Source organism: Vipera ursinii (assembly GCF_947247035.1).
Source record: "Vipera ursinii genome assembly, contig: scaffold_257, whole genome shotgun sequence".
Taxonomy (NCBI): Eukaryota; Metazoa; Chordata; class Lepidosauria; order Squamata; family Viperidae; genus Vipera; species Vipera ursinii.
In genome coordinates, this window is record NW_028148395.1 from 6393 (window position 1) to 33972 (window position 27580).

The 27580-nt window shown below is 49.7% G+C and overlaps 1 protein-coding gene across 1 annotated transcript; it reads left to right on the forward strand.

Annotated features, from left to right (window-relative positions):
- The first annotated feature begins 148 nt into the window (after window positions 1-148).
- CAPZB (capping actin protein of muscle Z-line subunit beta) lies at window positions 149-26785 on the forward strand. The gene is made up of 6 exons (XM_083380113.1): window positions 149-236; window positions 5153-5274; window positions 9318-9431; window positions 22601-22742; window positions 23576-23692; window positions 26539-26785. Exons 1-6 carry the CDS (start codon window positions 180-182, stop codon window positions 26743-26745), a joined length of 759 nt encoding a protein of 252 aa, XP_083236239.1. The 5' UTR covers window positions 149-179; the 3' UTR covers window positions 26746-26785.
- Window positions 26786-27580: the final 795 nt, after the last annotated feature.

The window sequence follows — 27580 nt, forward strand, 5'->3', positions numbered from 1 at the left end:
TCCTGGCTTCTCGCACTCAAGGGCCCCGTTTCCACCCCAGCCTCTGTCGGATGGCTGATTAGGAGATCAGTCCTTAAGTTCCGTTTATGTTTCCTACGTCGCTTTTTTCCCATTTTTTCTTTTCTTTTCTTTTCTTTTCCCCCCAGAGTGAGCAGCAGCTGGACTGTGCCTTGGATTTGATGAGGCGTCTTCCTCCCCAGCAGATCGAGAAAAACCTCAGTGACCTGATTGATTTGGTGAGTTGGCACGTGGGGGGACCTTTCCATGTTCTGCAGAGGCTGTTGGACATCCAGCAGATTCAACAGATGCCCCCAGAGCAGGGGGGTCTTCAAACTTGGCCACTTTGAAGACTTGTGGACTTCAACTCCCAGAATTCCTCAGCCAGCCAGGCTGGCTGAGGAATTCTGGGACTTGAAGTGGCCAAGTTTGAAGACCCTTGCCCCAGAGCCTCCCCACCTCTTTAAAACTGTCGGGGTGGCTTGTTTCGCCCTGTTTGTGTTGGAGAGTGAGGTTGGTTTTTTGGGTTTGTGTGTGTGTGTGTGTTTGTGTGTTTTGGCTCTGTTTGCTTAGATTTCATACCCCTGGGGGTCTGTTCTCTAGGACAATTCAAAATCCCGTGGGGAACCCCCATTGGAGTGAGCCACACTTGAGGTGGCGCTCCAAAGCCTCACCTGCAACGGCATGCCAAGCCCACCTTTATTATTATTATTATTTCCTGCTCCACCAAGGACAAAAAGAGCCAGACGTGCAGAATTAATTCATTGCTCTGTGTTTCTTCAGCCTGGCTGGTTTTGGCAACGTCAGTTTTAACCCGTCGGAGTGACGCCACTACCAGGGCCGGCCGGCCGTGCCTCCCTCCACTCTTCCCAGTTTCAGGAAGGCTGCTGTGGTTCTCCAGCAAAACAAAAGCCACACACACCCCCCTCCCCACTAAGCCCCTTTAGCTGGGACCCTGAAGGTCAAGCTTTAATGCCTGCTGGGGTCCTTGGTCTCCTGGAGTCCTTGGGGTTAGCTGTGCACGGCCTTGCCAGATGTGATTTGTGCCGACCCGAGGAGAAGGCCTAACTTGAACATGAAATGCAGGGGCACGTCCAGAGGGCAGGCGGGGGTCCTTTACGGGTCAGCGCCCCTTCCCCAAACCCCAGGTGGATGGCCATCCTCCCTCGGCCCTGCTCTCTGGCTTTCACGGGCTGCTGAGTTTGTAATTAGAGTTCATTAGCGCTCATGTCAGTCAAGGGCCCCGTGTGCGTGCGGCTGAGCAGGCAGCTCGCGGGCCGTGGAGGAATTTAGACCTTTAGAGAGAGAAGTGGGAGAGGTCTCCCTCCCAGCAGAACAGTGGCTGAAGCTGCAGGCACCATTTTTTGTCACGGCCGTTCAGATTCAACACGCAGGCGGAACATATTGCGTGCGTTAACAAGGCAGCGTGGCAGTTTGGCTCGGAAGCGTTCCGGATCCTCGCTCGGGTGCAGGCCGCACCTTTCTGTCCCCTACGGCTGAGGAAGACACGGGTGCGGATCTTGCCTGGGTCGCTGCTCCACCCCTTCGTCCCAAGGAACGGTCTTGGGGGTGCCTCCTCGCTTGCACTTCTCTGAAATCCAGGATTTTAAACCCTAACCCTAACCCTGGCCGCAGGCGTTCCACGCAGACAACACACCCCAAGTTGGGTTTTGCGGTTCTTGTCCACCCAAATTCCATTCCCTGAGCTTTTAGCATCCTGACGTTTTTCTCTCCAGGATCCGTGTTGGGGCGGTGGGATTACATTGCCCGAAGCCGGATCCCAGAAGCACACCACAAATCTTTCCCCCCACCCCGGAGCCCTGAAAAGGGACAAGTTCCCATGGCTGGCTGTCATGCCGAAGACCTGGTTTGACACACACACACACACACACACACACACACACACACACACACACACCCCATCTTGATCCTGCCAGTTCCACGGATGTCAACTCATCCGATTGGCCTTTCCAGCAGGAAGCCAAGGCTCGGCCAGCTGTTGGGGTTAGGTGTTGAGTTTCTGACCGTACACAGGTGGCCGCTTGTCTTGCTGGCTGGAATGATGGCCCGGTTTTTAATTAAAACTCTTGCCTTAATACCTGGTTCATTAACTTCAGCTAGCCTAGCGTGGCCGGGGGTGGGGTGGGGACAAAGAGACTCTTGTTAGGCATCGCGGGCTGGTTTTTTTTTTTTGTTTTTTTTTTCTTCTCCCAATTTGTCTTCCGTTTTGTCTGCGCCTGATCTCCCTTCAGCGCGTAGCCATTCTTTTGCAGAGCCGTCTCAAAGAGTGTCCTCATTCATCTCCCGAATGCCGGGTCTTTACGGGAAGATGGCCTGCGCTTTTGGGGTGGTCTGAGGCCAGGGTGGGCCTCATGAGATCCATCCCTACGGCAGGATGACCACCGACAAGATACCTTTGCAGTGTGGGCCCTCTAGGCCAGGGGTCTTCAAGCTTGGCCAATTTAAGACTTGTGGACTTCAACTCCCAGAATTCCTCAGCTAGCCCGGCGGAGGAATAAAAGGGCCAAGTTTGAGGACCTCTGCTCTTGGCCCCTTTGGTTATTACCACTTCAGTCAGCACAGTTTTTTTAATAGGAATGCCTCAGCCCAGCCAAAGCCTAAGTGTAATAAGTAGTTCGCCCTCGAGCAGCTTTTTCACCTGTTTCCAAAAAAAGAGAGAGAGAGCTGGCGGTGAGGAAGAGAATTTTTTAAAGAGATCTCCTTGCCTTTAAGGCAGAGGTCTTCAAGCTTGGCCAATTTAAGACTTGTGGACTTCCACTCCCAGAATTCCTCAGCCAGCGTGCCTTGCTGAGGAATTGTGAGTGTTTGAAGACCGCCTATTTTAAAGGGATAACATGGAGAGACCATGAAGCTTTCCGTGGTTTTAGGTGGCGCTCACGTGGGAATGTGGCTTTTGACCACGTCTCTTGGTTGTTCAAACATACCAGGGTTGTCTACTCAAACTGTTGACTTCTCTCCAAAGTTGTAGACCGTGGGAACCTTTACCCATCATCATGGTTTCATTATTATTATTATTATTATTATTATTATTATTATTATTATTGTTGTTGTTGTTGTTGTTGTTGTTGTTATTATTATTATTATTATTATTATTATTATTATTATTATTATTGAAAGGCCCAAGTATTGGATTTAGGAATTATTATTTTTTTTGCATCTGAAATTAGTGTTTAGTTCAGGGGGTCTTCAAACTTGGCCCTTTGATGACTTGTGGACTTCGACTCCCAGAATTCCTCAGCCAGGCACGCTGGCGGAGGAATTCTGGGAGTTGAAGTCCACCACAGGGCCAAGTTTGAAGACCCCTGGTTGAGTCAATGCTCCTCTTTGCGAGCATTTGTGAGTGTATGTGAAAGAGAGGTTAGCTGAATAATAGGCTAAATTTTAGAGTTAGTAGCTCAAGGCTTATCTATAAACGACTTGCCTTTCACTCTTTCAGCCGTGCATATGTAATTTCAGCAATATCACCTCTTTTTTTTTTTAAAGAACAGGTAATTCCCCACCCCCCTTAACTAACGATGGTTGGCAGATTGCCCAGTGAGAGCTCATTAAACTCCACCCTGAGCATGAGCTAGTGGAAAAAATTAAGCTGCCATTCACGGTCAGCTTATTCTCTTAGCAGTTCTTAGGTTTCCATTATAAATATTTACCATTTTTTAAAAGGTTCTTGCCCCCCTCCCCCCTTCCAGGAATTGCTTTACAGCAAGTTTGGCAAGAAGCCGACGCTGTAAGACACATCTGCAAACATGCCTGCAGTTGAGCTGTGCAAGACCACACCAGTGTGGCCCCCTTTATTGGGACGGGGGGTTGCGTTTGCCCCTCCTCTGTGTGCACACAACCGTGTGTGCGTCCCGAAGGCGACTGGACGTTCTTGGGTCGTGTTTTTTTTCCCCCTTTCTTTCTTGAAAACGTTTCACTTCCCATCCCAAGAAGCTTCCCCGGTTCTCCAGAAGCCCAAGGAAGTCCAGCGGTTTGTTGGAAAAGCACCCTCGGGATAACCGCAATCTGGATGATGGACAAGTCCCCGTGGACACAACAGGGGTGCGGTTGTGCAGAAGAGAATTGCAGGGTATTCCAATAACCGCATCGGCCTGTTGAGACTTAGACCGTATTCTTCCCTTCAGAGGTTGAGAAGGCCACTGGAATTGGGCCACTGGACTGCTGCGGAAAGACCTTTCTGCGTGTTTGTCTCTTCTTGGTTTTGCAGAAAAAGTTCCATTTCCTTATTTGGGGACATCTTACGCTGATTGAGGGTACCTGGTTTTTTGTTGTTTTTTTTTGGTTTTTTTTTTGGACTGCGTTATTTATTTATTTATTTTTTTAAAGCTAACATTGTACACGGGATGGCAGAAGGCACATCCAATCCCGAACTAAACGGTCCGTTATCAGAATGAAGGGTCAATGCCAGTGAAAAGGTTGAATAGTCCGTTCTCCTTGGTGTGAACTAAAAGCAGAGGGAGTAACGAGAGGAAGAGAGAGAGAGAGAGAGAGAGAGAGAGAGAGAGAGAGAGAGAGAGAGAGAGAGAATGGCATCGCTTGGCTGTCTTTTATGGAAAAATCGCCCTTTGCGACTCTCTCTCTCTCTTTCTCTCTCTCTCTCTCTCTCTCTCTCTCTCTCTCTCTCTCTCTCTCTCTCTCTCTCTCCCCCTCTCCTCTGCCCCGTTAAAAGGAAACACGAAACACGTTTTATCTGCTTTCCATCTGGTCCCAGATCAAAGCCAGAGCTGAAAGCTGGTTTTAGATAAGAGCGGCCCAGAATGGTAGCGCTAACCTCATCAAAAGGCCAGCCCTGTCTACACCCAGACGCTCGTGGGGGTGGGTTGGGGTAGGGGTGGGTTTAACCAAACCAGACCGTTCTTCCCCCTACGAAGTGTTTGGCAGGCAGGCTGACACCGTAGCGGTGAGGCTGCTTGTCTTCAAAAACCGCACTAGGAGGGGAGTGGGATTTCTCGGGAAGGTCTGAACGGAGAAAGGGGGTGGTGGTGGTGGTGGTGGGGAGGTTCTGCAGATCTTGTGCGCTGCTTTTCCGCGGGATGGGCCAAAGGTGGTGGAGATGAGCTCAGCCTGAGAGCGACCAAGCCCAGAGTCCTGGCTGGTTTGCCCTGACACGGCTCATCCGTTCTCACTCCTTCCATAGGTTCCCAGCCTTTGTGAAGATCTCCTGTCCTCTGTGGACCAGCCTCTGAAGATCGCTCGGGATAAGGTGGTGGGCAAGGACTACCTCCTGTGTGATTACAACCGGGATGGCGATTCCTACAGGTAAGGGGAAAGCTCACGGTTCATTTCTCCCCACGGGACACACGGCTAGCCTGTTCCTTTTTGACTTTGGGGCAGACACAGATAGTACATTTAGCGTCCGGCACCGGGAGAAAGGCAATCAAACCGGTCGGTCCTAGAGGAGATCCACCCTGACTGCTCTTTAGAAGGCCAGATCCTGAAGTTGAAAAACTCAAATACTTCGGCCACCTAATGAGAAGGAAGGACTCACTGGAGAAGAGCCTCATGCTGGGAAAGGTTGAGGGCAAGAGAAGAAGGGGACGACGGAGAATGAGGTGGCTGGATGGAGTCACTGAAGCAGGAGGCGTGAGCTTAGATGGACTCCAGAAGATGGTAGAGGACAGGAAGGCCTGGAGGAACGTGGTCCATGGGGTCATGATGGGTCGGACACCACTTCGTAACTAACAACAACAACCATTTGTCAGCTGTATGTATATTTGTGGATAATGTAGATTAGTGTTTCTTCAGCTTAGCGACTTTAAGACATGTGGACTTCAATTCCCAGAATTCCTGAGTCAGACATGCTGGCTCATGAATTCCTTGGAGCTGAAGTCCACGAGTTGGTCAGCTGCTAAGTGGTGTCCAACTCTTTGCAACCCCATGGACCACAGCATGCCACGCCTCGGTGTCCTTCACTGTCTCCCCACGTTGGCCCAAATTTGTTGTGTCAATGGCTTTACTCTAACCATCTCATCGTTGGCCACCTCATGAGAAGGAAGGACTCACTGGAGAAGAAAGGTCGAGGGCAAGAGAAGAAGGGGACGACAGAGAAGGAGGTGGCTGGATGGAGTCACTGAAGCAGGAGGCGTGAGCTTAAAGGGACTCCAGAGGATGGTAGAGGACAGGAAGGCCTGGAGGAACGTTGTCCAAGGGGTTGGACACGACTTAGCAACTAACAACAACAACCGGGAGAAGGAAAAAAAAATGGTGACTCACGGCCGTTTTTCGCCCTGGTGACCGGTGGCAGCGTCCCGGCGGTCACGTGATCAAATTTCAGAGGTTTGGCGGCTGACTCCTATTTTATGACGGCACTGCAGGGTCCCGGTGTGTGTGTGTGTGTGTGTGTGTGTGTCACGTGATTTTCCCCTTTTGCGTCCTTCCAAGTCCGCGAGGAGGCCAAGATGCGCTGGGCAGCCCTGTCGCTAACTTAACCACTGCAACGATTCGCTGCACAGCCGTGGCCAGAAAAAATCGTGGAAGGGGAAAAAACTCCCCGAACGAGTGTTTTCGCTTGGCAGCGTAAACTTTTGGCTCAATTGTGGTCGTAGCCCGAGGGATTAGTTAGTAGCCCAAGGGACTAGTCCTGTTAGTTGACGGGTTCGAGACCCACACCAGGAGGACTCCTGCCTGAAGAATACAGCTCATTTGCTGCAAGCTGAATCTCTCTCTCTCTCTCTCTCTCTCTCTTTCTCTCTCTCTCACACACACACATACACACAAACACACACGTGTTGCTAAGTGATGTAGAAGCCTGTAGGAGTTTTCCGGAGGCGAGAGACGCCCTTTCAATGTCTACTCCTAGTAGTAAAGGTACTCCTTGACCACCCAGCCCCAAGTTTCCGTTGCTAAGCACGGGAGCCGTTAAGCAGATTTTGTCCCGCTTTACGACCTTCCTTGCCGCAGCTGCTAAGGGAGTCGCTGCCGTTGCTAAAGCCAGTAAGGCGGTTGTTAAGCGGGTCGTCAAAACGAAATCATGTGAAACACACGCACGCACCCCCGCGGGGGGACTCTGCGTCCGTCATGAACACGAGTCGGTTGCCAAGCCTCTGAATTTCGCCCACACGGGGACGCTGCGCCGACGGTCGCCGGTGTGAAAAAAACGGTCCTAGGTCACTGGTTTTTCCAGCCGGTGCGGCAAAACCAACGGTTGCGAGGTCACATCCAATAAGTGGGTAACCTCTTCCTCCGCAAGGCCTATTGGTGGGAAGGGTATAAAAATCCTCTCTTCGCCCCCCTGTAACCTCAGCGGCCTTTAATCCTCTTCCTGGAACACTTCTGCTGTGTGTGTGTGTGTGTGTGTGTGTGTGTGTGTGTGTGTGTGTGTGTGGCTTCCAAGAGGCTGCTTGACCTTTCTGCAACCGAAGCTGAAGAGAGGCCGGGGGACCATCTGCCTTTCGTCCCCGAAATGCGTCTTGAGCACTTTGCTTGCTACAAAGGCCCTTTTTTGGGGTAACACGGCGGATTCCCGGTGGATAAAGTCACTGCCTTCGCCGGCCTCTCTTCTTATCCTTTTTTTTTTACGAGGAGTGAGTGTGGGTGTTTTTTTCCTGCAGGCCAGGAAAGGGCTGTGTAGCTCTGGAGTTCCACGCTGGGTGGTGTGTGTGTGTGTGTGTGTGTTTGCCACCTGCACATCTCTACTTGGTTAAAGGAGATGGGATAGCGGGGGGGGGGACACGAGCCCCACTTGCCCGCGCTACTCTGTGCCCAGATACAAGCAGCCGTTCTTAACTCACAGTAAAAACACTGTCCCTTAAAAAGTGCTTCAATAATGTGTGTGTGTGTGTGTGTCTGTCTGTCTGTCTGTCTGTCTGTCTGTCTGTCTGTCTGTCTGTCTGTCTGTCTGTCTATCTATCTATCTATCTATCTATCTATCTAACTATATCTATCTATTTATATCTATCTAACTATATCTATCTATCATCTACCATCTATCTATCATCTATCTATCTATCTATCTATCTATCTATCTATCTATCTATCTATCTATCTATCTATACTTCCCAAGATATTTCTGAGCATATTAATCCTAATAGTATACCTCCAGGATTTAATCTACCCCGACACATACGGGTGACATACAATAGAATTAGAAGGACTCCTGGGGTGTGTGCGCCGATTCTCTGTATAAATGGGGAAAGACACCTTCAGCACAATGTGATTGCGGGGCTCCCCGACAGACTATCCAACATATAGCGAGGGAATGCGCTAATAGAAGATAGCCAGGAGATTTTAAGGACTTCCTCTGCGTAACAACGGCAGCTACTGACTGGATCTCCAAACTCGACATTAAACTCTGAAATGTTATTTCTGTTTTCCTCTTAGGTTTTATAATTGCTTCTTTTTTAAAAAAAAATGTTTTAACTGTTCTAACTTGTAAATATGAAGTGCTTTTAATTCTGTGTGTGACCAGCCATACGCTAAATAAATAAATAAATAATATCTATCTATCTATCTATCTATCTATCTATCTATCTATCTATCTATCTATCTATCTATCTATCTATCTATCCATCTATCCATCTATCCATCTATCCATCTATCCATCTATCTATCTAACTATCTATCTCACAAATCCCGGTCCTTAGAATCATTTGAAAGTACAAATTTTAAACGCCGTTCTCCGCTGTGGGCTTCCAAGTGCGCCCAATAACAACCCAAACCATTAAAAGCCCAAGCATAGGCAGCTAATTGAAAGCAGTAACTGGCAGCTTGGTTATATAACAACAACAACAACAATTTTATTATTATTATTATTATTATTATTATTATTATTATTATTATTATTATTATTATTATTATTATTATTATTATTCCAGGGCTAACACGGTCTCTCTCTTTTAAAAGAGCCGCTGAGCAACAACGGGGCCGTCGACACGAAACGTGCCGACGGCACATGGAAGATGATTTTTGTGGGGAATTTCCCCCCCCCCAATTTGCCCGTTGTTCCTTCCCTACGTCAGAAAATGAGTCTGGCTTCCCACGGCTGAATTTAAGGGGAGAAGCGTGGGTCGGAAGAAGGGGGGACTGAGCGCCGTTGCCTCTCCCTTCTCCTCCCCCTCTTGGCTGGCTTGACACAGACACACACACAGACACACACACACACACACACACACGGCCCAGCCAGCTCATGCCCCCTCCTCCTCCTGCACAACTAGGCCAGACCATAGACCCCTGCCCAAGCAGTCTGCGCTGTGTCTGTTCGTGCCACTGCAACATCGGGATGGGGGGTGGGTGGGACTCTTTTGATGTGGGAGGAAAATCATAGTTTTTTTTTTCTTTTCCCTCCCCCTCCCCTCCGTACGCAGGTCACCCTGGAGTAACAAGTACGACCCGCCCTTGGAAGACGGCGCCATGCCTTCGGCCCGCCTGCGCAAGCTGGAAGTGGAGGCCAACAACGCCTTTGACCAGTACAGGGACTTGTATGTTGAACCCTTCTCTGGTGGGGGAAAACGGGGTGGGTGGGGAGTGGCCGGCAATGGCCCAAGGTAAGGAGCGACCCCCTGCCCGTTCCCCGAAGGGAGGGGCTTTTCCCCACAAAGAGCCCCCCTCCACCTTTGAGGGAGGGTCTTTCTTTAAAATTGAGTTAGAGGGAAGATTGACTGGGGGGGCGACGGCAGCAGGGGTTTGCTTCCTTGTCTTGGGGTGGTGGGCAGCTGAATATGGTCAGGACGTAGCTTGTGGCTGTGCCCGTCTCAGGTGTGCGTGCGGCGCCCCCCCCCCTCCACCCCGGTCTTTTAAATTTTAAATCTTGAGCTCAAGATTTCGGCTGCTAAGCGAGACACTTGTTCAACGAGCCTGGCCCCGCTTTACGACCTCACTTGCCTCCCCCTGGTTGTGAAGCGGATCGCCGCCGTTGTTAAGTGGGTCTGGCTTCTCTCCTCTCTCCCCCCCTCCCCCCCCGCCGCTGACTTGGCCGGTCAGAAATTCACAAACGGGGATCACGACGGCACTGCAACCGTCGTCTGCCGGTCGCCAAGCGTTCCAATTCTGATCGCGGGTTCATCACGGGGACGTTGCTGCGGCCGTCAGGGTGAAAAACGGCCACCGGTCAAATTTTTTTTCTTTTAATGGTTTGTAACTTCGAATGCTCACTGAAGAAGCGGCTTGTGGACGTCAACTCCCAGCATTCCTCAGCCCCACCTGCCTGTCTAGGTGTCCGTTCAACTTCTATAGCTGTCCTTCTCGGTCAAGTAACACTGGGCAGCTGATAATTCATTGATCTCTGACCTCTGGGATTAGAAACAAGGGGGACTCAGCCCCATAAGTACTGAATCCCTTCTGTAGAATGGAATAACACAGCTGGAGGGGACCTTGGAGGTCTTCTAGTCCAACCCCTTGCTCAAACAGGAGACCCTTTGCAAGTCCTAAAAGGGCCACGTGGGAAGACCCCTGCCTTAGCCTCTTTTCCCTAATTAGACCCCCACCCCCGGGTGCATGGACTACAACTCCCAGAAGCCTTTGGCGGCAGCTGTTTGCTGTTGTCTTTGTGTTGCGGACGGTGGGACTCGGGGGGCCCTTGCTGCCGATCCCTTCTTTTTCTCTCCCTTTTGCCCCTTGAGGCTCCCCATATTTTAGGGGATGACATAAAAGATACTTTTAAAAATATGGACAACGGTTTGTCTGAAATGGTTTCCTGCCAGAGCAGGCCATTGGAGCAGGAGACCTTCCAACTACTACTATTATTATTATTGTTATTATTATTTTCTCTTTAATGGAGCCCAGCGGAGCACACTTTGCTACCTCCTGTTTGTAAGGGGTGACGTCCCACCCCCACCCCCACCACCCCGAATCTGCAAAGCCAGCATCGTTGGGAATTTTAATCGTCATCGATTTGATCAGTTAATTGTGAATCCAAGACTAGCTAATGGCCAAACACAGCCGACTTTACCTTTTTTTAAAAAAAAAAGCAATTGCGACGTAAGATTGAAGCGATAAACGTGAACGGGTTCACTGCACAGTTCTTTGGCCCTTATCCTGGAACATGAGGGCCGGCCTGCCGTTGCCAGAAAGAGAATTGGAGCGGAAATAAAAACCGAGTGGCGGCATCGATTAAAAAAACAACAACCACAAAGCCGTCTTTCTGGAGGCAGCTGCGTTAAATAGGAAGGCGGCCGCAGCCGTTCGCAACTTTTCTCCCATGTTTTGCTCGTGGATTTGGGTCAAGGGCTGGAGACTTTTGGTCCAGGTTATTTGGTTGCCCTCTTCGTGTGTTACCTAGGCTTTTATTTTTAGGCAGACTTCTTTAAAAGGTTGGGTTCCTAACCCTAAATATCAGAATCTGGTGTTATTCCCTGTGAAACTCTGTGGGAGCCAAAACTGGTCTTTGAAGAACCACGAGATGAACATCTCTGAAGGTTTTCAGTCATCCAGGTCATACTTGTCCCAAAGATGCTTCCCCCCCCCAGGCAACTGGACTTTCTTGTTTTTCTCTGAAGGCGTTTCGCTTCTCATTCAAGAAGCTTCCTCAGGTTCTGACTGAATGGTGGGGAAGGGAAGGATTTATACTCCTTGCAGGCAGCCGGGGGGGGGCGGAGCCAACTGTCAGAGCGGGCGGCTGTGTGAACGGAGCTCTCTCCTCGCACAACCTCTCACCCAGTGTTCGCGGGGGCTTTTCGGAGCTTCAGGAGGTCCTGTAGGGACATCCGAAGTTGCAGGCAGCCCGGAGAACCTTCATGAGCGGCAGTTCGTGTTGAAGATCCGGAGAAAGTCTGATGCGAGCGAACCGGGGAGAAGGAGGCCAGTAATGGCCGACATGAAGATCTGACAGAGGGACGGAGCTAGCACGTAAGCAGCGGGACAACGGTAGAGCGGAGCTGACGGAGAGTGTATCCGAATATTAAATAGGAAGCGCTTGTGAAAGAGGTACTGGTTCGAAGTGGGAGCCTCACGGAGAGGGAATAAGCGGCGATAGAAGTCTTGAGGGAGGCGTTTGGCAAAAACAGCAAGGGAAAGAAAGCCGAAGACTATATGACTGTATTCTAGCTGGAGAAAAGCTACAACAAGTCAAAGTCTGAGCTTTGGAGCCTTAGAGACTGAACTCTGGATTGTCGGGCGTGGAAAGCGATCAGCTTGGTCTAGTCTGGTCTATCCTGGTAAATTTTGAATTTGTGAACTTTTGAAACTTTTGAAATTCTACTCTACTTGTCACGGGCGGCCATTTGATATAGCAATTTAGTAACTGGAGGTTTGTTTAGTGGGACACCTACTGGTCTTTGACAGCAGAGGAAGACGGAAAAGGTGCCAATTTCTGCGCCGGAAACGGGGGGGGGGGGGAAAGAAGAAGAACGTGACTTTGATTATATTCATACTATAGAATTTTATTATATAAATTGCTTAGTTGGTAATAAGTATCTGGTGGTAACTGTTTTATATATCTTTTGTCATAGAGTTAAAAGGTTTATATAAGACTCAGGGTATTATACATTGATAAAACGCTGTTAAAATTGGGGAAACATGACAAGTATCTCGGGAGCAACTAAGCCTAGCGCTGGCAAAAAGGCAGCAGCACAGGGACAGGGGATGGCCTCAAGTCCCTCCAATCAGAAATCTATAGAGGATATGCTGCAAAGGGAAAGATCTAACTCGAATTCCTTTAAAGATTTACATGCCCTTTTGCAAAACCTACACGAGGCAATGGCCAAAAACCACGAGGAGATGAAGAGAGAAATAGGCCAAATAAGAAACGACACTGGTGAATTAAAGGGGAAAATCCAAGCGATAGATGATAAATTTGAAGGGATTCAACAGCAATTAGTCAAAAATGAACAAAGACTTCAAGATATGGAAGCTAGAATGGAAAAAGAGGAAAAGAGAGTAGATGATTTAAATGAAACACTCCTTCAGGCTAATAAGGAATTAGAAACAACAGTCATTTTTCTGGAAGCAGAAAAGGCTGCTCATTATCTACGCTTCCAGAACGTTCAAGAAAAAAGAGGGGAAGATCTGTTGGTCATGATGGCAGAACTGATGGCAAAGGCACTCGGTGTAGGGAAGGAGGAAATGCTGGCGGAAATTGATGAAACATACAGGGTCCAAACTAATTATGCGAGAAGGCACAACCTCCCAAAAGAAGTACATGTAAGGTTAGTTAAAAAATCAATTCGGGATGAGCTTCTGCATAGATCTAGAGAGGAACCATTAGAATTTCGGGGCCAACCAATCACCATCCTTAAACAGATACCTAAAAGGATGAGGGATCTGAGACGCGGCTATCAATTCTTAACATCCAAACTAATAAGAGAAAATGTAAACTTTAGATGGCTAACTCCAGAGGGTATTCTTGTTACGTGGCAGGATAGAAGGCATAGACTGGACACGATAGAGAAGGCAGAAGATTTTTACAAACGCCACTTCCATAGCCAAGAGGAAGTAGATTTAGAAGATCAAGATGGAAGGGAGGTAAGAGAAAGAGATACAATACGTGTGGCAATGGATGGGAAGATCTTAGCTACAGAGGATAGAAGGAACAAATCCGGTGAGTTAACAGAGAAACATGGAACTAGAGACAAGGAAGAGAGAGAGCCCCGAATCACGAGATCCACAAAAACCAGAAATAAGTAAGATGAAGGGAGGTGAGTGTAGTATTATGTCTGTGAATATTAATGGATTGAATTCGCCAGTGAAAAGGCGGAAATTTTTTAATAGGCTTATTCACCAACAATTGGATATCGTGGCAATACAAGAAGTCCATATAAAGGAACAACAAAAATATTTGTTAGTACAACCAAGAATAGGGAACCTATTCGTTTCCTTAGACCGACACAAGAAAAAGAGAGGAGTGGCACTATATGTAAACCCAAAATTGACTGCAAAACTAATTTATAACGATAAAGAGGGTAGAATACTGATAGTCGAGGTTATAATAAATCACAGGAAGGTCATGATGGTAGAGATATATGCCCCAAACCATAACCAAGAACAATTTTTCAAAACACTTCACAATAAGATATGTAGCATTGATTATGAGGAGATTTGTTTAATAGGAGATTTTAATGCTATCCTAGATATAAATTTGGATTATATGGGAAAGACGCTTAGGAAAAAGAAGAGAAGAACTCTACCGAGATCTTTTCTTAACTTGGCTGAGGAACTAAATATCCAAGATGTCTGGAGGGAAAGAAATTGTAAGGCTAGACAATATACATATTACTCCAAACGACATAACTCATGGTCTAGAATAGACATGGTGTGGATGACGAAAGAAATTAGTTCAGAAATAGATGAGGTACATATAGCGACAGGTACTTGGGCAGATCACAATCCTATTAAACTTATCTGGAAAGGTTCCAAAAAAATATCCAGATGGACGCTTCAAAGAGCAATTTTAAAAGAAGACGAATTCAAATCTAAGATGGAGAGAGAACTAAGTTTTTTCTTTAAGGAAAATAAAGCTATAGACACCTCAGTACAAAACAATTGGGATACAGCTAAGGCTGTGATGAGAGGGGTAGCGAGGGCATATATGGTATATAAAAATAAGGGGAAAAGACAACAACGGGAAAGATTAGAAGAGGAATATAAGAGCTTAGAAGTTACACTCCAACAAGATCCACAAAAAGAGAATATCAAGCAATCTATGGATCTGATTAAACACAAACTTAACATTCTAGACAAAGAGAAATTGGCACAACAATTGAGAAACACGAAACAAAAATTTTTTGAAAATGCAAATAAACCGGGCCGGTGGCTCGCATACAAATTGGGAAAACAAAAGGGGAAAAACTGGATTCACGAACTACGAGATGAGGAAGGGAGAATATTCCACCAGGAGGGAAAAAAAAAAATTATAGCCCAGGAATTTTATGAACGTTTATACAAAGAAGATAGCCAGGCAAGTGTGGAGAAAATGGAGGAATATTTTCAAAGAGCCAAACTACCTAAGGTCACAGAAGATACCAGAAATATGTTAAACGAGGAAATTCGACTATCTGAGGTGATAAAAGCTATTAATGCACAAAAGAATAATAAAGCATCGGGACCCGACGGTCTTCCATCAGAGATTTATAAAGAATTACAAAATATCCTAGCTCAACCCCTAGTGGAGGTATTTAACGCAGTATTAGAAGGCGCAAGGACGCCTAAATCTTGGCTAGAGGCAAACATAACCCTTATTCCGAAAGATAACACAGACCATACATTAATCCAAAATTACAGACCCATATCACTTCTTAACTCGGACTACAAGATATTTACATCAATTATAGCGGAACGATTGAAACGATTTCTGAATGATTTCATACACGCAGATCAAAATGGTTTTCTCGCTAAGAGACACACTAAGCACAACATTAGAATAATATTAGATACATTGGAGTACTATGAATTACATAGCGAACAACAGATGGCATTACTTTTCTTAGACGCCCAAAAGGCATTTGACAATGTTAAATGGTCTTTTTTGTGCCATTTGCATCCTTTTAGAGGGTCGTTGAGGCCACTTGGAGGTTTGTCTGTGTCCTCAGAGTCACCTGAGTGGTGCAAATGGGTGTGGAAACATCTTCAAAGGAAAAACAAGAAAGTACAGTTGCCTGGGGGGGGAGAGCATTAAAGAATTATTCTTGAATGTTGACGTTGGAGAAGATGGGCGAGCCAAGAAAACAGACCAAGGGATCCTAGAACAAATCAACTCTTTAAGATCTCTCACTCACCTGTGACCAGGCTCAAGTAATCCTACTTTGGGACATGATATGAAGACCTGAAGAAGGTCCTAATGCTGGGACAGGTGGAAGGAGAAGAAGCCTGTGACCAGGCTCAAGTAATCCTACTTTAGGACATGATATGAAGACCTGAAGAAGGTCCTAATGCTGGGACAGGTGGAAGGAGAAGAAGAAGCCTGTAACCAGGCTCACGTAATCCTACTTTGGGACATGATATGAAGACCTGAAGAAGGTCCTAATGCTGGGACAGGTGGAAGGAGAAGAGGTCAACTGACAGCCAGGTGGACGGACTCAGTTATAGCAACCATAGATGCAGTGTTGGAAGCGCTGAAGGACCAGGCTGGGGGCAGAGCCTCACAGCGAACTTCCATCTGTGTGGCCACTAAGAGTTGACACTGACTTGATGGCACCTAACCACTTCCTACCCCAGGTTGAGGGGACATCTGTTCAGTGCTTTATTGTGTGTGGTACAATGTCATACACCAGGAACAATAGACATACACTGCTAATACATCAGGCTCCAACCCATAGCAGTTACAGCAGGTAAACAGAGAGAATACATTAGCAGAGCCTTCCCTTTATACAAAGGCTCCTAAAGGGACACAGACCCTGCTGAATCATTCCGGTCAGTAGATCTTACGTTACATCAGCTGGTTAGCTTTTAAATCATTACCTTGACAGAAATTGCCATCTGAATTCTCTTCAATAATCGTCTGAAGGCTCCACCGGGCTCTCTCTATTTTTTTAAAGGTAACCCCCATGTTCCAATGACCCCGTAGATGACTTGGGGGTTCAGTCAGGCAAAGATTTCTGGCCTCTCTTTGCGAATCCAGGAGAAGCAGATGGTTGCAATCGGACTACCTTGGGGTGAAGAAGGGCTCGCGAGGAGCAGCTTGTGTGTGGAGGAGCTTGGCTGGGGAGCTTCTCCCGGTCCCCTCCTGCCTTAGTTTTTTGTGGGGAGGGGTCTTTGAAAAAAGGTGGTCCAGTTGCAGAACGTAATCATCATTCCTGATTGTTTGAAAGGGCTTGTGAGGAGTTGACGGCGAAGGCCTCCCCAACAGGAAAGACCGTAGATTAATCAGCGTTTGGCTGGAGACTATGACCAAAAGGCACTTTCGTCCCGTCCAAAAGGCCCCGTCTGTAATTAGATCCTCGTTTATCGCACCGTGAGACCATCCTGGATATTCCCCCAAGTCTTAAATCAGCTTTCGTTCCTTTCGGGGGGGGAGGGGGAGAAATCCGCAAAGCTTGCGAGCGTCTTTTAGGTGAGCAAAATGGTACTCGTGGCGCTGAGTTCGGGAGGCTAAGATTCTCCAGCCCTGCTTGATTGGGAAAGGTCCTCTGGAGAGCCGTGCTTGGGTCGTCCCAAATGCCGGGCAGGACGTTGGTCGGCCTATCCCAACTGGGGCCTGAGGGAGGGAGGCAGAGACGGGCGGCTGGATCGCCCCAGTTCTCCAGGAGAAGCTTCGTCGGCTCCTCCTTTCTGGCAGGGGCTGCTGGGAATTGTAGCTCCCCAAGGAAGAGGGGAGGGGGAGGGCCCGGGTCCCCTACCTGTGGCTCCCCCTCCAGGCTCCGTGGCCCTTTCCTGTTTCGGATGAGCCCTCGGCCAAGTGGGTGCATTGGTGGGCTCAGCCTGGCCTGCACAGTGGCTTCATTGCCCTCGGTCCGAGCCTCGTCAGCCTTGGGACAGTCCGGTGTTGCCCCCCCTCCAAGAACACACCATGGGGCTTGCAGCCACAGCTCCCCATAGAAAGCAGCCAGAGCTCAGGTTGACTTTTCTCCCACCCCGGATGGCCCCGCTCTCCCTTGGAAGCTTCCGGGCCCCACGTCGTTCAAGGCTTGGATCTCGGTAGAGCAATGGGGGTCCGGGGTGTGTGTGTGTGTGTGTGTGTGTGTGTGTGTGTGTGTGTCCAGCCTTGGCAACTTTTAAGAGCTGTGGACTTCCACAATCTCTGGCTGGGGAATTCTGGGAGATGGAAGTCCACAAGTTGCCAAGGTTGGAGACCCTTGCTGCAGAAGTGATGGAAGTAGAGGCTGTGTTGTTGTTGTTGTTGTTGTTGTTGTTGTTGTTGTTGTTGTTCTTCTTCTTCTTCTTCTTCTTCTTCTTCTTCTTCTTCTTCTTCTTCTTCTTCTTCTTCTTCTTCTACTACTACTACTACTACTACTACTACTCCCCTTCTTCCTTCTTTATTCTCCTTCAACTTCCTCCTCCTCTTCTTCGACTAGTTCTTCCTCCTCCTCCTCCCCTTCTTCCTTCTTTATTCTCCTTCTTCCTTCTCCTCTTCCTCTTCCTCCTCTCCCTTCTCCCCTTCTCCCTCTTCTCCTTCCTCTTCTTCTTCCTCCCTCTTCTTATTCTCCTTCTCCTTCCTCCTTCTTATCCTCCTCCTCCGCCCCCCTCACACTTTCTTCTAACACTGATGATGTTCCCTAGTTGGGTAATGAAATGTCTGCAGGAAAACCGCCAAGCTCGGAGAGAGCCAAGGACCCCACAGTCCTCCCCCTCCCCCTCCCAAATCTGAAGCAGGGAACCCCCTGGGGTCATCCCCCCTTGATCCCCTTGTTCTTCCTGCCGCCCCGAGCCTTGACCCAACCGGTCCCAGCAGCAAGGAGACTCTTCGGAGCCCCCTGCCTACTTTCCTGCCTTGGACCCGCTTGGCTGCCGTCGGAGATTCTGGGGGAGGGGGAAGAGGAGGTGGGCAAAGGACTCCCCCCTTCTCCCCCCCCCCCCGTGGCATCTGAATCCGCCCTTTGTTCTCCCGGGGTCGGAGTCTGCCCAGCTGCCAGCCAGATGTTCAGTCTGGAAGCTTTGCCTGGCACGGAGGCCGTGCAGATCTCACCGGATCGGCATGTTTGCCTAGGGGTGGTTTGCACCTGTAGGCAGGCTGGGGGGGGGGAAGCCTTTGTCAAGGGCCTGCCCAGGACCATGGGCCCGTTCGGAGGGGATTTGCTTAAGCTGCAGCAGGAAAGTTGTGTGTGTGTGTGTGTGTGTGTGTGTGTGTGTGTGTGTGTGTGTGAAAAACAGGCACTCGGCCCCTTCCCCATCAAATCTCGTCTTTTGGGCTAGATCGGTTCCTCCCCTCTGCAGACACCTCCTTTGCCCCGTTTTCTCTCTCCCCGCCCCTCCCTGCCCCCCTGGACACCTTGCAGACCTGAGCTGCCGAGCCTTTGGCGAGAGGGAAAAGCCCCATAATTCGCGCTGCGTGTGGGTCAGAACCGCAGGATGGCAAGGGGGCTGTTTTTCCTGGCCGCCAGCATCTGTTCCCCCGCCTGGGACTGTGAGGCCGGGGCCAGCGCCCGGCGCGGGCCAGGTGGAAACAGCATGTTCGTATTTAAAATAATATTAATCCTAGATCCGAGTCGGTCGAGGTACAAAAAGCCGGCCGAGCGTTTCCATGTGTGCGCTTGCTTGTTCTGGCACGCGGGCGGCTTCTCTGTGGTCTGGCGCAGCGGCCTTTTGGCCCCTTCGTAAAAACAGACCCACAAAAGCCTTTATGTAAAGTCTCCTACATGGGAAGCGTGTTGAAAAAATAAAATAAATCAGAATTCCTCCCTCGTTTGGGCTCGTTCCTGGCCGTTCAGGGCTAGAAGACCAGAAGTTGGGGATCGCTGGGAGGGGAAAGTAGGGGTCTCGTGATACTCCCTCCCCGCTTTTCCTTCCGATCAGCGTTTCACCTCTTGGCTTGCTGGTGAAATTATAATTGGAGGGAAGAACTGTAGACAGTCCTTGACTCGCAACAGTTCACTTGGCGACCATTCAAAGTTACGACGGCGCTTGAACATAGCGTTTTTCATACTTATGACTGATGCAGCATCCCCAGGGTCACATGGTCAAAATCCAGACGCTTGGCCGCTGGCTCACGCTTACGACCGTTGCTGGGTCCCAGGGTCACGTGATTTCCCCTTTTGACCAGCACTTTAACCACCGGGCAACTAACTTATCAACTGCAAGCGATCCACTTAACAACGGTGGCCAGAAAGCTTGTAAGAACGGGGCGAAACTGACTGAACAAACGTCTCGCTTAACAGCAAAAATTTGGGGCTGAGTTGTGGTCGTACGTCGAGGGGGGGCCGTCGCAGAGGACAGTCGTGGGTAGAGTTGACAAGACTGCCCATATTCCAGGTGTCCTGTGTGTTTTGTTCTGAATGAGAACGCAGAACTCGAACTCGGTTGCTTTGGAAAGGCAAAAGGCTCCGAGGGGAGAAAGTTTAGCACCCCCTTTCCCATTTCACACGGGAGGTCCAAGGTTTGATCAGCCCTGCTCAGGCTGGAGGGTCTGGTGCTGTTTCTGGGGGGTCACAGAAAAACCACGGATAAGGGAACAGGCCATGTGCCACCCCCCCCCAAAGCGGGTTAAAGAACCGTCCCCATTTCTGCAGGGGGGGGGGCTTGGTTGGCACTGCCTGATTTAAGCCTGCTCTGAGTACATCGCCTAAATAGGAGCCAGCCGTGCGCTGCAGCTGCCAAAAAAGCCAACACAGTGCTAGGCTGCATTAACAGAGGGATTGAATCAAGATCGGCTGAAGTGTTACTACCACTTTACAAGGCCTTGGTAAGGCCACACTTGGAATACGGCATCCAGTTTTGGTCACCACGATGTAAAAAAGAGGTCGAGACTCTGGAAAGAGCGCAGAGAAGAGCAACAAAAAGGATCAGGGGACGGGAGGCTCAAACATATAGGGAACGGTTGCTGGAATTGGGTCTGTCCAGTTTAATGAAGAGAAGGATGAGGGGTGACAGGATAGCAGTGTTCCAGTATCTCAGGGGCTGCCCCAAAGAAGAGGGAGTCAAGCTATTCTCCAAAGCCCCTGAAGGCAGGACAAGAAGTAATTGATGGAAACTAATCAAGGAGAGAAGCAAGCTAGAACTAAGGAGAAACTTCCTGACAGTGAGGACAATTAACCAGTGGAACAACCTGCCTCCAGAAGTGGTGAATGCTCCAACACTGGACGTTTTTAAGAAGAGACTGGACAGTGGTGTACGGTCTCCCGCTTGATCAGGGGGTTGGACTAGATGACCTCCATTGTCGTCTCCTCCTCCTGGTCATCATCATCATCATCATCATCATCATCATCATCATCAAACTTTTATTCCTAAAACATGAAACTCAAGTCATCTGAACACTCAAATGGACTAGCACTAATGGTTGACACGGGTTGCTGCCAGCATCCTAGCTGTATTAACCAGGTATCTCCTTAAAATGTAAGATGATGATGATTAAAAAGAAAGCTGAAAGAGGTGGCCCCCTTTTTTATTTTAATTAGGCGGTCTTGCTGTAAAAGAGACTTGGGAGGCTGGTGGGGAACAGAGACTCAATCTCAGCTGTGCTCTTGTTGTTCTGTACCAGCCTGCTACCGGCCCTGCAGAAAAGGCAGGGACAACCCCTTTTACAAGAAGGCAAGAGGCTGGAATTAAGCCTGCCAAATTTATTAACATAAAAACACAGAGCAAAGAGAGCAAACACGGAACCATGAAACAGGAGCTTTTCAAGCGGTTGCCTTCAGCAAACCAGCCCTCCCACGCATTCCCCTTTTATACAGTTCAGGGCGTGGCTTCTCTCTGCCTCCTTCCGAGGTACCCCATTGCCTCCCTCTGTTTACTCCTGATTGACTGCCTCCTGCGTCGGGCGTCCTTGAACAGGGCCAGCTGTGGGTCATCTTCATCCACGCTGTCAGGCTCACACAGCTGGGTCTCCGTCCGTGACCAGGTGGGAGGGGCCCGGCTGAGGGCTCTGCGGAGCCTCAAGGCCATCATCAGCAAGCTCTTCAACACCCCCCCCTCCTCCTCCTCTGAGTCGTCCGACCCAACTGTCGAACCCACAGGCTGACCCTGAATCACAACACTTGTCACGATAAGCAAGAGAGGGGGAAGCCATACAAATGGCTTTGACGTTTCATCGGGGTTTTCGGACTGCTGCTCAAAACATTCCTGGCTGTCAGTCGGACTGGGTGGGCTTCAGCCGCGTCCGAGTGGCCGTCCTCTGTTGGTGCCGAGGAACGAATGAATGGCTGTTTCTTCTCCTACGGAGACCTGGGAGTTGTCTGTGTGGCCCTTTTTTTATTCTAGCTGGGCGGATCTCTCCGAACCGAAATCCTGCAGGTACAATTAAAATGGGAAGGCAGACCCGTTCCTTCCAAGGGACTCCGGAACCTGGGCTCCGTCGTGCAATCGTTCCTGTTAGGAATCGTTGTGCAGAGGTCTCTCTGTGCTACCGAGAGTTTGCACAGACAAGGAAGGTTACTGAGAGCAGTTAAGAGTCACACAGTAACCACAAGAGTACACTTAAGAGTTGTGAAAGCAAAAAGTACGTTACTTTTGAGGTGGTGTAAAAACAAAAATGCACGGTCAAAAAGAAAACAGTCCAGGTCATACACAATAGTAACAGTCCAAGGAGTATTCCAAATGCAAAGTCTTCTTACCGGTCCAGAGGTCAAGTACACAGTTCAGGTTTATCACAGTAGTAAACCAACAGTACAGCAAAACAGTAATAGTAGAGAGAGCAGTGAATTCAGAGAGAATGAAGCTACGTTCCTAGCTCCCTCTTATGGCCATGAGAACACTTACACACCCATTGGCCAATTAACATCTTAAAAGTCACAACATCCTAGTGTATATATTTTCAACCCAACTATGTAGGCTATCACCATATGCTTAACAGTTCCAACAGTAGGTGGCCGATCTTGAAGGGGAAGATCCGAGGACTAGAAACTTGTTTGCAAGCAAGGAGAGTGGAGACCTTCGGGAGACCAAACCCGCCGCCCGGGGTGGCTTTCTTGGACTCCTGCACGTCGCCCTACCTACACGGTCCCCTGCAGCCTTGCCTTGCCCTTCCCGCTTCCCGGAATTGCCGCCTCCTGTCCTGTCCCCCCCCCAGCGGGCAGAGATTGTGGTGCGGGGGGGACGACCAATCTCTTGTCTTCCGTTTTGGCTGCAGGTATTTCGAAGGGGGCGTTTCCTCGGTTTACCTCTGGGATCTGGATCACGGATTTGCCGGGGTGATTCTCATTAAGAAAGCCGGCGACGGATCCAAGAAGATCAAAGGCTGCTGGGACTCCATCCACGTGGTAGAAGTCCAGGTAGAGCCCAGTCTCCCCACCCCCCACCCCCCCCTTCTCTCTCGTGGTGGCAGATGGGTTGCCTGGTGGACTTAATAGCGTGTCCCCCCCCAAAAAAAAACAGCACCCCCACCCTTTTCTTAATGTGGGAAAAGGACGGAAGGATGGGAAGGAGGAAGGAAGGAAGGGAAGGAGACAGAGGGAGGAAGGAAGAAGATGAAGGAAGGAGACAGGAAGGGAAGGAAGGAAGGAGACAGGAAGGAAGGAGACAGGAAGGGAAGAAAGGAAGGAGATGGAGAGGAAGGAGGGAGGGAGGAAGGAAGGAAAGAGGAAGGGAAGGAAGGAAGGAGATGGAGAGAGGAAGGAGGGAGGGAGGAAGGAAGGAAGGAGACAGGAAGGGAAGGAAGGAGACAGGAAGGAAGGAAGGAAGGAGATGAAGGGAGAAAGGCAGGAAGGGAAGGAGACAGGAAGGGAGGAAGGAAGGAAGAAGATGAAGGGAGGAAGAAAGGAAGGAACGAAGGAGATGAAGGGAGGAAGGAGACAGGAAGGGAAGGAGGGAAGGAGACAGGGAGGAAGGAAGGAAGGAAGGAAAGAGAGGGAGGGAGGCTGCAGAACTAGAAGGGACCCCCTCCCTTTGTGTCTGCTTACTCCCCAGGGGGGGGCGCAGGGGGTACCGTCGCCATCTCCGCCGCGGTGGGGCGCGGTTGCTTTGGTGAACCTGGCAGAGGAGCTGGCCTCTTGAGCCACGCCGAAGGAGGTTCTCTCTCTCTCTCTCTCTCTCTCTCTCTCACACGTGCGCACGTGTGTGCATGCGTGTGCGTATGTGTGTGCTCACAAGCATTTCTCTCCTCCAGGAGAAGTCCAGCGGCCGCACTGCCCACTACAAGCTGACCTCCACGGTGATGCTGTGGCTGCAGACAAATAAGACGGGCTCGGGCACCATGAACCTCGGGGGCAGCCTGACCAGACAGGTACCCGGCGGCGGGCCCCCCCCTCCGTAGTCTCTCTCCAGCCTCTGCACGGAACCAGGCAGCTTCTCTCCCCCACCCCAGCCCCCCCATCCCCGTCCCCCCCAGCCCCGTCCCCCCCCCCCAGGCCAGGCACTACACGTCCTGGGGCAGCCTGCGAAGGTGGCGATGAACGCTCCCTCCCCGAAAGAAGAGAGGATGCTTCAGATTCCAGGGATTGGAAGATTAATAATAATAATAATAATAATAATAATAATAATAATAATAATAATAATAATAATAATAATAATAATTTTATTTGTATACCGCCCTTCTCCCGAAGGACTCAGGGCGGTGAACAGGGCAATAAATTTACAATTTTTAATTTATTTTTAATTTTTAATTTTAATTTATTGCACAGATGATTTTATTTATTTATTTATTTATTTATTTTAATTCCATTTATATCCCGCCCTTCTCCGAAGACTCAGGGCGGCTTACAAGCTTAGCAGTAGCCTTCATTCTATGTCTATGCCTGCTTATTAGGGCTTTCACACACACCCCCAAGCGGCATTATTACAAAGTCAGCTTAATTGCCCCCAACAACAACAACATGGTTTTTAATTTTATTTCTATCTTAATTTCTGTACTTATTATATGTTTTGTTGTTAGCCGCCCTGAGTCCTTCGGGAGATAGGGCGGGATATAAATCCCATTAATAAATAAATAAATAAATAAATAAATAAATAAATACTAAAATGCAAAGATACAAAAATTAAGAAAAGATTAAAACGTAATGCCCAATCGAAAACAACAATAAATACAGTACGTGAAAAGCCATAATAAAACCCAAACCCAGATGAAAAGAAAAGGGAAAAAAAAATTATCAAAATCTTTCTTCCCTCCCTCCCTCCTTCGGCCTCTTGCACCAAACAGCTGTTGCGCTTCTGTCATCTCCCCCGTCTCCTCCTCCCCGTTGTCAGCGCTCCCCCCCCTCAACTGCGTGGCGACAATGTCCTCCCTCGCCCTCTTCAATCCGCAGTGGGTCTCCCCCCACCCACCCACCCACCCAACCCCTAATCTCCAATCTCCAGCCACTTCTGGGCCTGCTGCAGCTTCCAGATGGGGAGGGAGGGAGTGCCCCAGGACAAGACAGGAGGGACCCACAACCTCTTCCTCTTCTCCCCCCCCCGCTCCCCATCATCCACACCCAGTGAAACAAAGGCCTTAATCTAGATAGAGCCTTGGTGGAGCAGTGGGCTAATTTTTAATTTAATAATGCCTCCTTAAGTAACACCAGCTGCCTGCCATTAGTGCAGGTTCGAGTCCCACCAGGCTCAAGGTTGACTCAGCCTTCCATCCTTCCCAGGTAGGTAAAATGAGGACCCAGATTGTTGGGGGCAATTAAGCTGACTTTGTAATAATGCCGCTTGGGGGGGGGGAAAGCCCTAATAAGCAGGCATATACATAGAATGAAGGCTATTGCTAAGCTTGTAAGCCGCCCTGAGTCTTCGGAGAAGGGCGGGATATAAATGGGATTAAAATAAATAAATAAATAAATAAATCTCCCTCCCGTCTCCCTTTTGTGGGTTAAAACACACACACACACACACACACACACACACATGACTCGGCCAGCTAATTGGGGCTGCCGGTGGGTTATTGCTTGCCTGGAAGGCACTCGGATTAAATTACTTGCCCCCCCACCCCCGCATCAGGCCTCCCTCTGCTGTTGGGGGGGGCGGGGGTGGGTGGGTGGGAGACGCAGGGTTTCGCCTCCCCCCTCCTTCCAAAGACCACCACCACCACCCATTGCAGGCACATTCCTCGCGTGGCCTTTGTGGAAAGAGTGGGGGGGCAGAGAGGGACCTTGGCTCCATCCTGGTTTGTCTTCACCAACTAGGTTTCGCCCCCCACACACACTCCGCCAGAAGGCTGCTGGGCACATTAATCTTGTCCCATATGTGGGTTGGGATGGGATGAGTGTTTTCCTCTGGGGAGGAGGTCAGCCTCACTTCTGCTGACCCCTGGGCAGGTGAGGCTCTGCAGCCGGCCTCCTCCTCCTCCTCCTCCTCCTCCTCCTCCTCCTCCTCCTCCTCCTCCTCCTCCTCCTCCTCCTCCTCCTTTGTAGCACTGATGATGTTACCTAGTTGGGTAATGAAATGTCTGAAGGAAAACTACAAGGCTCAGACAGCACCAAGGACCACTACAGTCCTCCTCCTCCTCCCTCCCTCCCTCCCTCCCTCCCTCCTCCTCCTCCTCCTCCTCCTCCTCCTCCTCCTTTGTAGCACTGATGATGTTATCTAGTTGGGTAATGAAATGTCTGAAGGAAAACTACAAGGCTCAGACAGCACCAAGGACCACTACCATCATCTTCCTCCTCCTCTTCCTCCTCCTCCTCCTCCTCCCCCCCTTACAGCCAGGGTATCTTCTCTCTCTCTCTCTCTCTCTCTCTCTCTCTCTCTCTCTCTCTCTCTCTCTCTCTCTTCCCCCCCGCCACCCCCCCATGGTGGTCTCTGAACCTGGTTGTTTTCTTGCAGACTTTTATTAGTCAAATTAGTCTAGCACTGATGATGTTATCTAGTTGGGTCATGAAATGTCTGAAGGAAAACTACAAGGCTCAGACACCACCAAGGACCACTACAGTCGTCTTCCTCCTCCTCCTCCTCCTCCTCCTCCTCCTCCTTGCAAACCCCACTCTCTTTCAGCACTGATGATGTTCCCTAGTTGGGTCATGAAATGTCGTGCCAGAAAACCACCAGGCTCAGAGGGCACCAAAGACCACACAGTCCTCTTCCTCCTCCTCCTCCTCCTCCTCCTCCTCCTCCTTTCCCTCCTCCTCAGCAGCTTTTCCCTTCCTTTCTTCCCAGATGGAAAAAGACGAGACGGTGAGCGATTCCTCTCCGCATATAGCCAACATTGGCCGTCTGGTTGAGGTAAGCCCCTTGCTTCCGCCCCCCCCCCCCCGGGCGGTGGGCTCGGGAGAAATGGGCGGGAGGGGCCCTTGGCTCCTGACCTTTGACCTTCCAGTTTTGCTAGCGGGGGCAACTAGCAGCCCAAGAGCCGGAGCGGCTTGAAAAGCAGGTCTGGGGCTCACACCTGTATTTTGGTCCGTCTGAACCGTCCTATCCTCGGCCCTGCTTTCGCAGAGTCGATTACAAAGGGAGCTGGCTGGCAGGCCAGAGGAGGTGCCCACTTCTCCGTGTGTGTGTGTGTGTGTGTGTGTGTGTGTGTGTGTCTGTGTCTGTGTCTGTGTCTGTGTCTGTGTGTACAGAGATGTATTTTCCTTGTTTCGACCCCTTGCCGGAGACTTGCTATCTCCCTTCCGGTGTCTCTGATGCCAAAGATGGGTGTGTGTGTGTGTGTGTGTGTGTGTGTGGTGGTGGTGTGTGGTGACAAGTTCCCCCAAAGTCAAATCTTTTGAACCAATCGATAAGCAAACTGCCAATGCCGGCCCTTTTGCCTATCTCTCCTTGAGAAGTTGTTTATTTCTGCCTTGCTCCCGTTTGGGGAAGGTGGAGAGGCCGCCCGTGGTCCCACCTCGCAAGGTTGGTGCCTGGACGATGAGAAATTTGGGCAGCTGCCCTCGAAACGTGTGCCGGGCACCAAGGCTGGAAAGAGCCAGTGGAACTGTGTGTGTGTGTGTGTGTGTGTGTGTGTGTGTGTGTGTGAAACGCCCTTTCTTTCGGCGGCTGCCCGCCGCCCCCTTGTGACCAAGTTCCCTCCTGACCGTGAACGGGGTGGGGGGGGAACACTCTCTCCCTGCGCGATTCCCTGTTTTTATTCTCCCTTCCGTGCTTTTCTCTTAAGAATCGCCCAGAGGGAGTCTGGCCGGAGGGTTTACAGGCTGAAAGGGAGGATGGAGGAATGAGGGTTAGATTAAAATGAACACTGGAAATAGGAAGGAGAGGA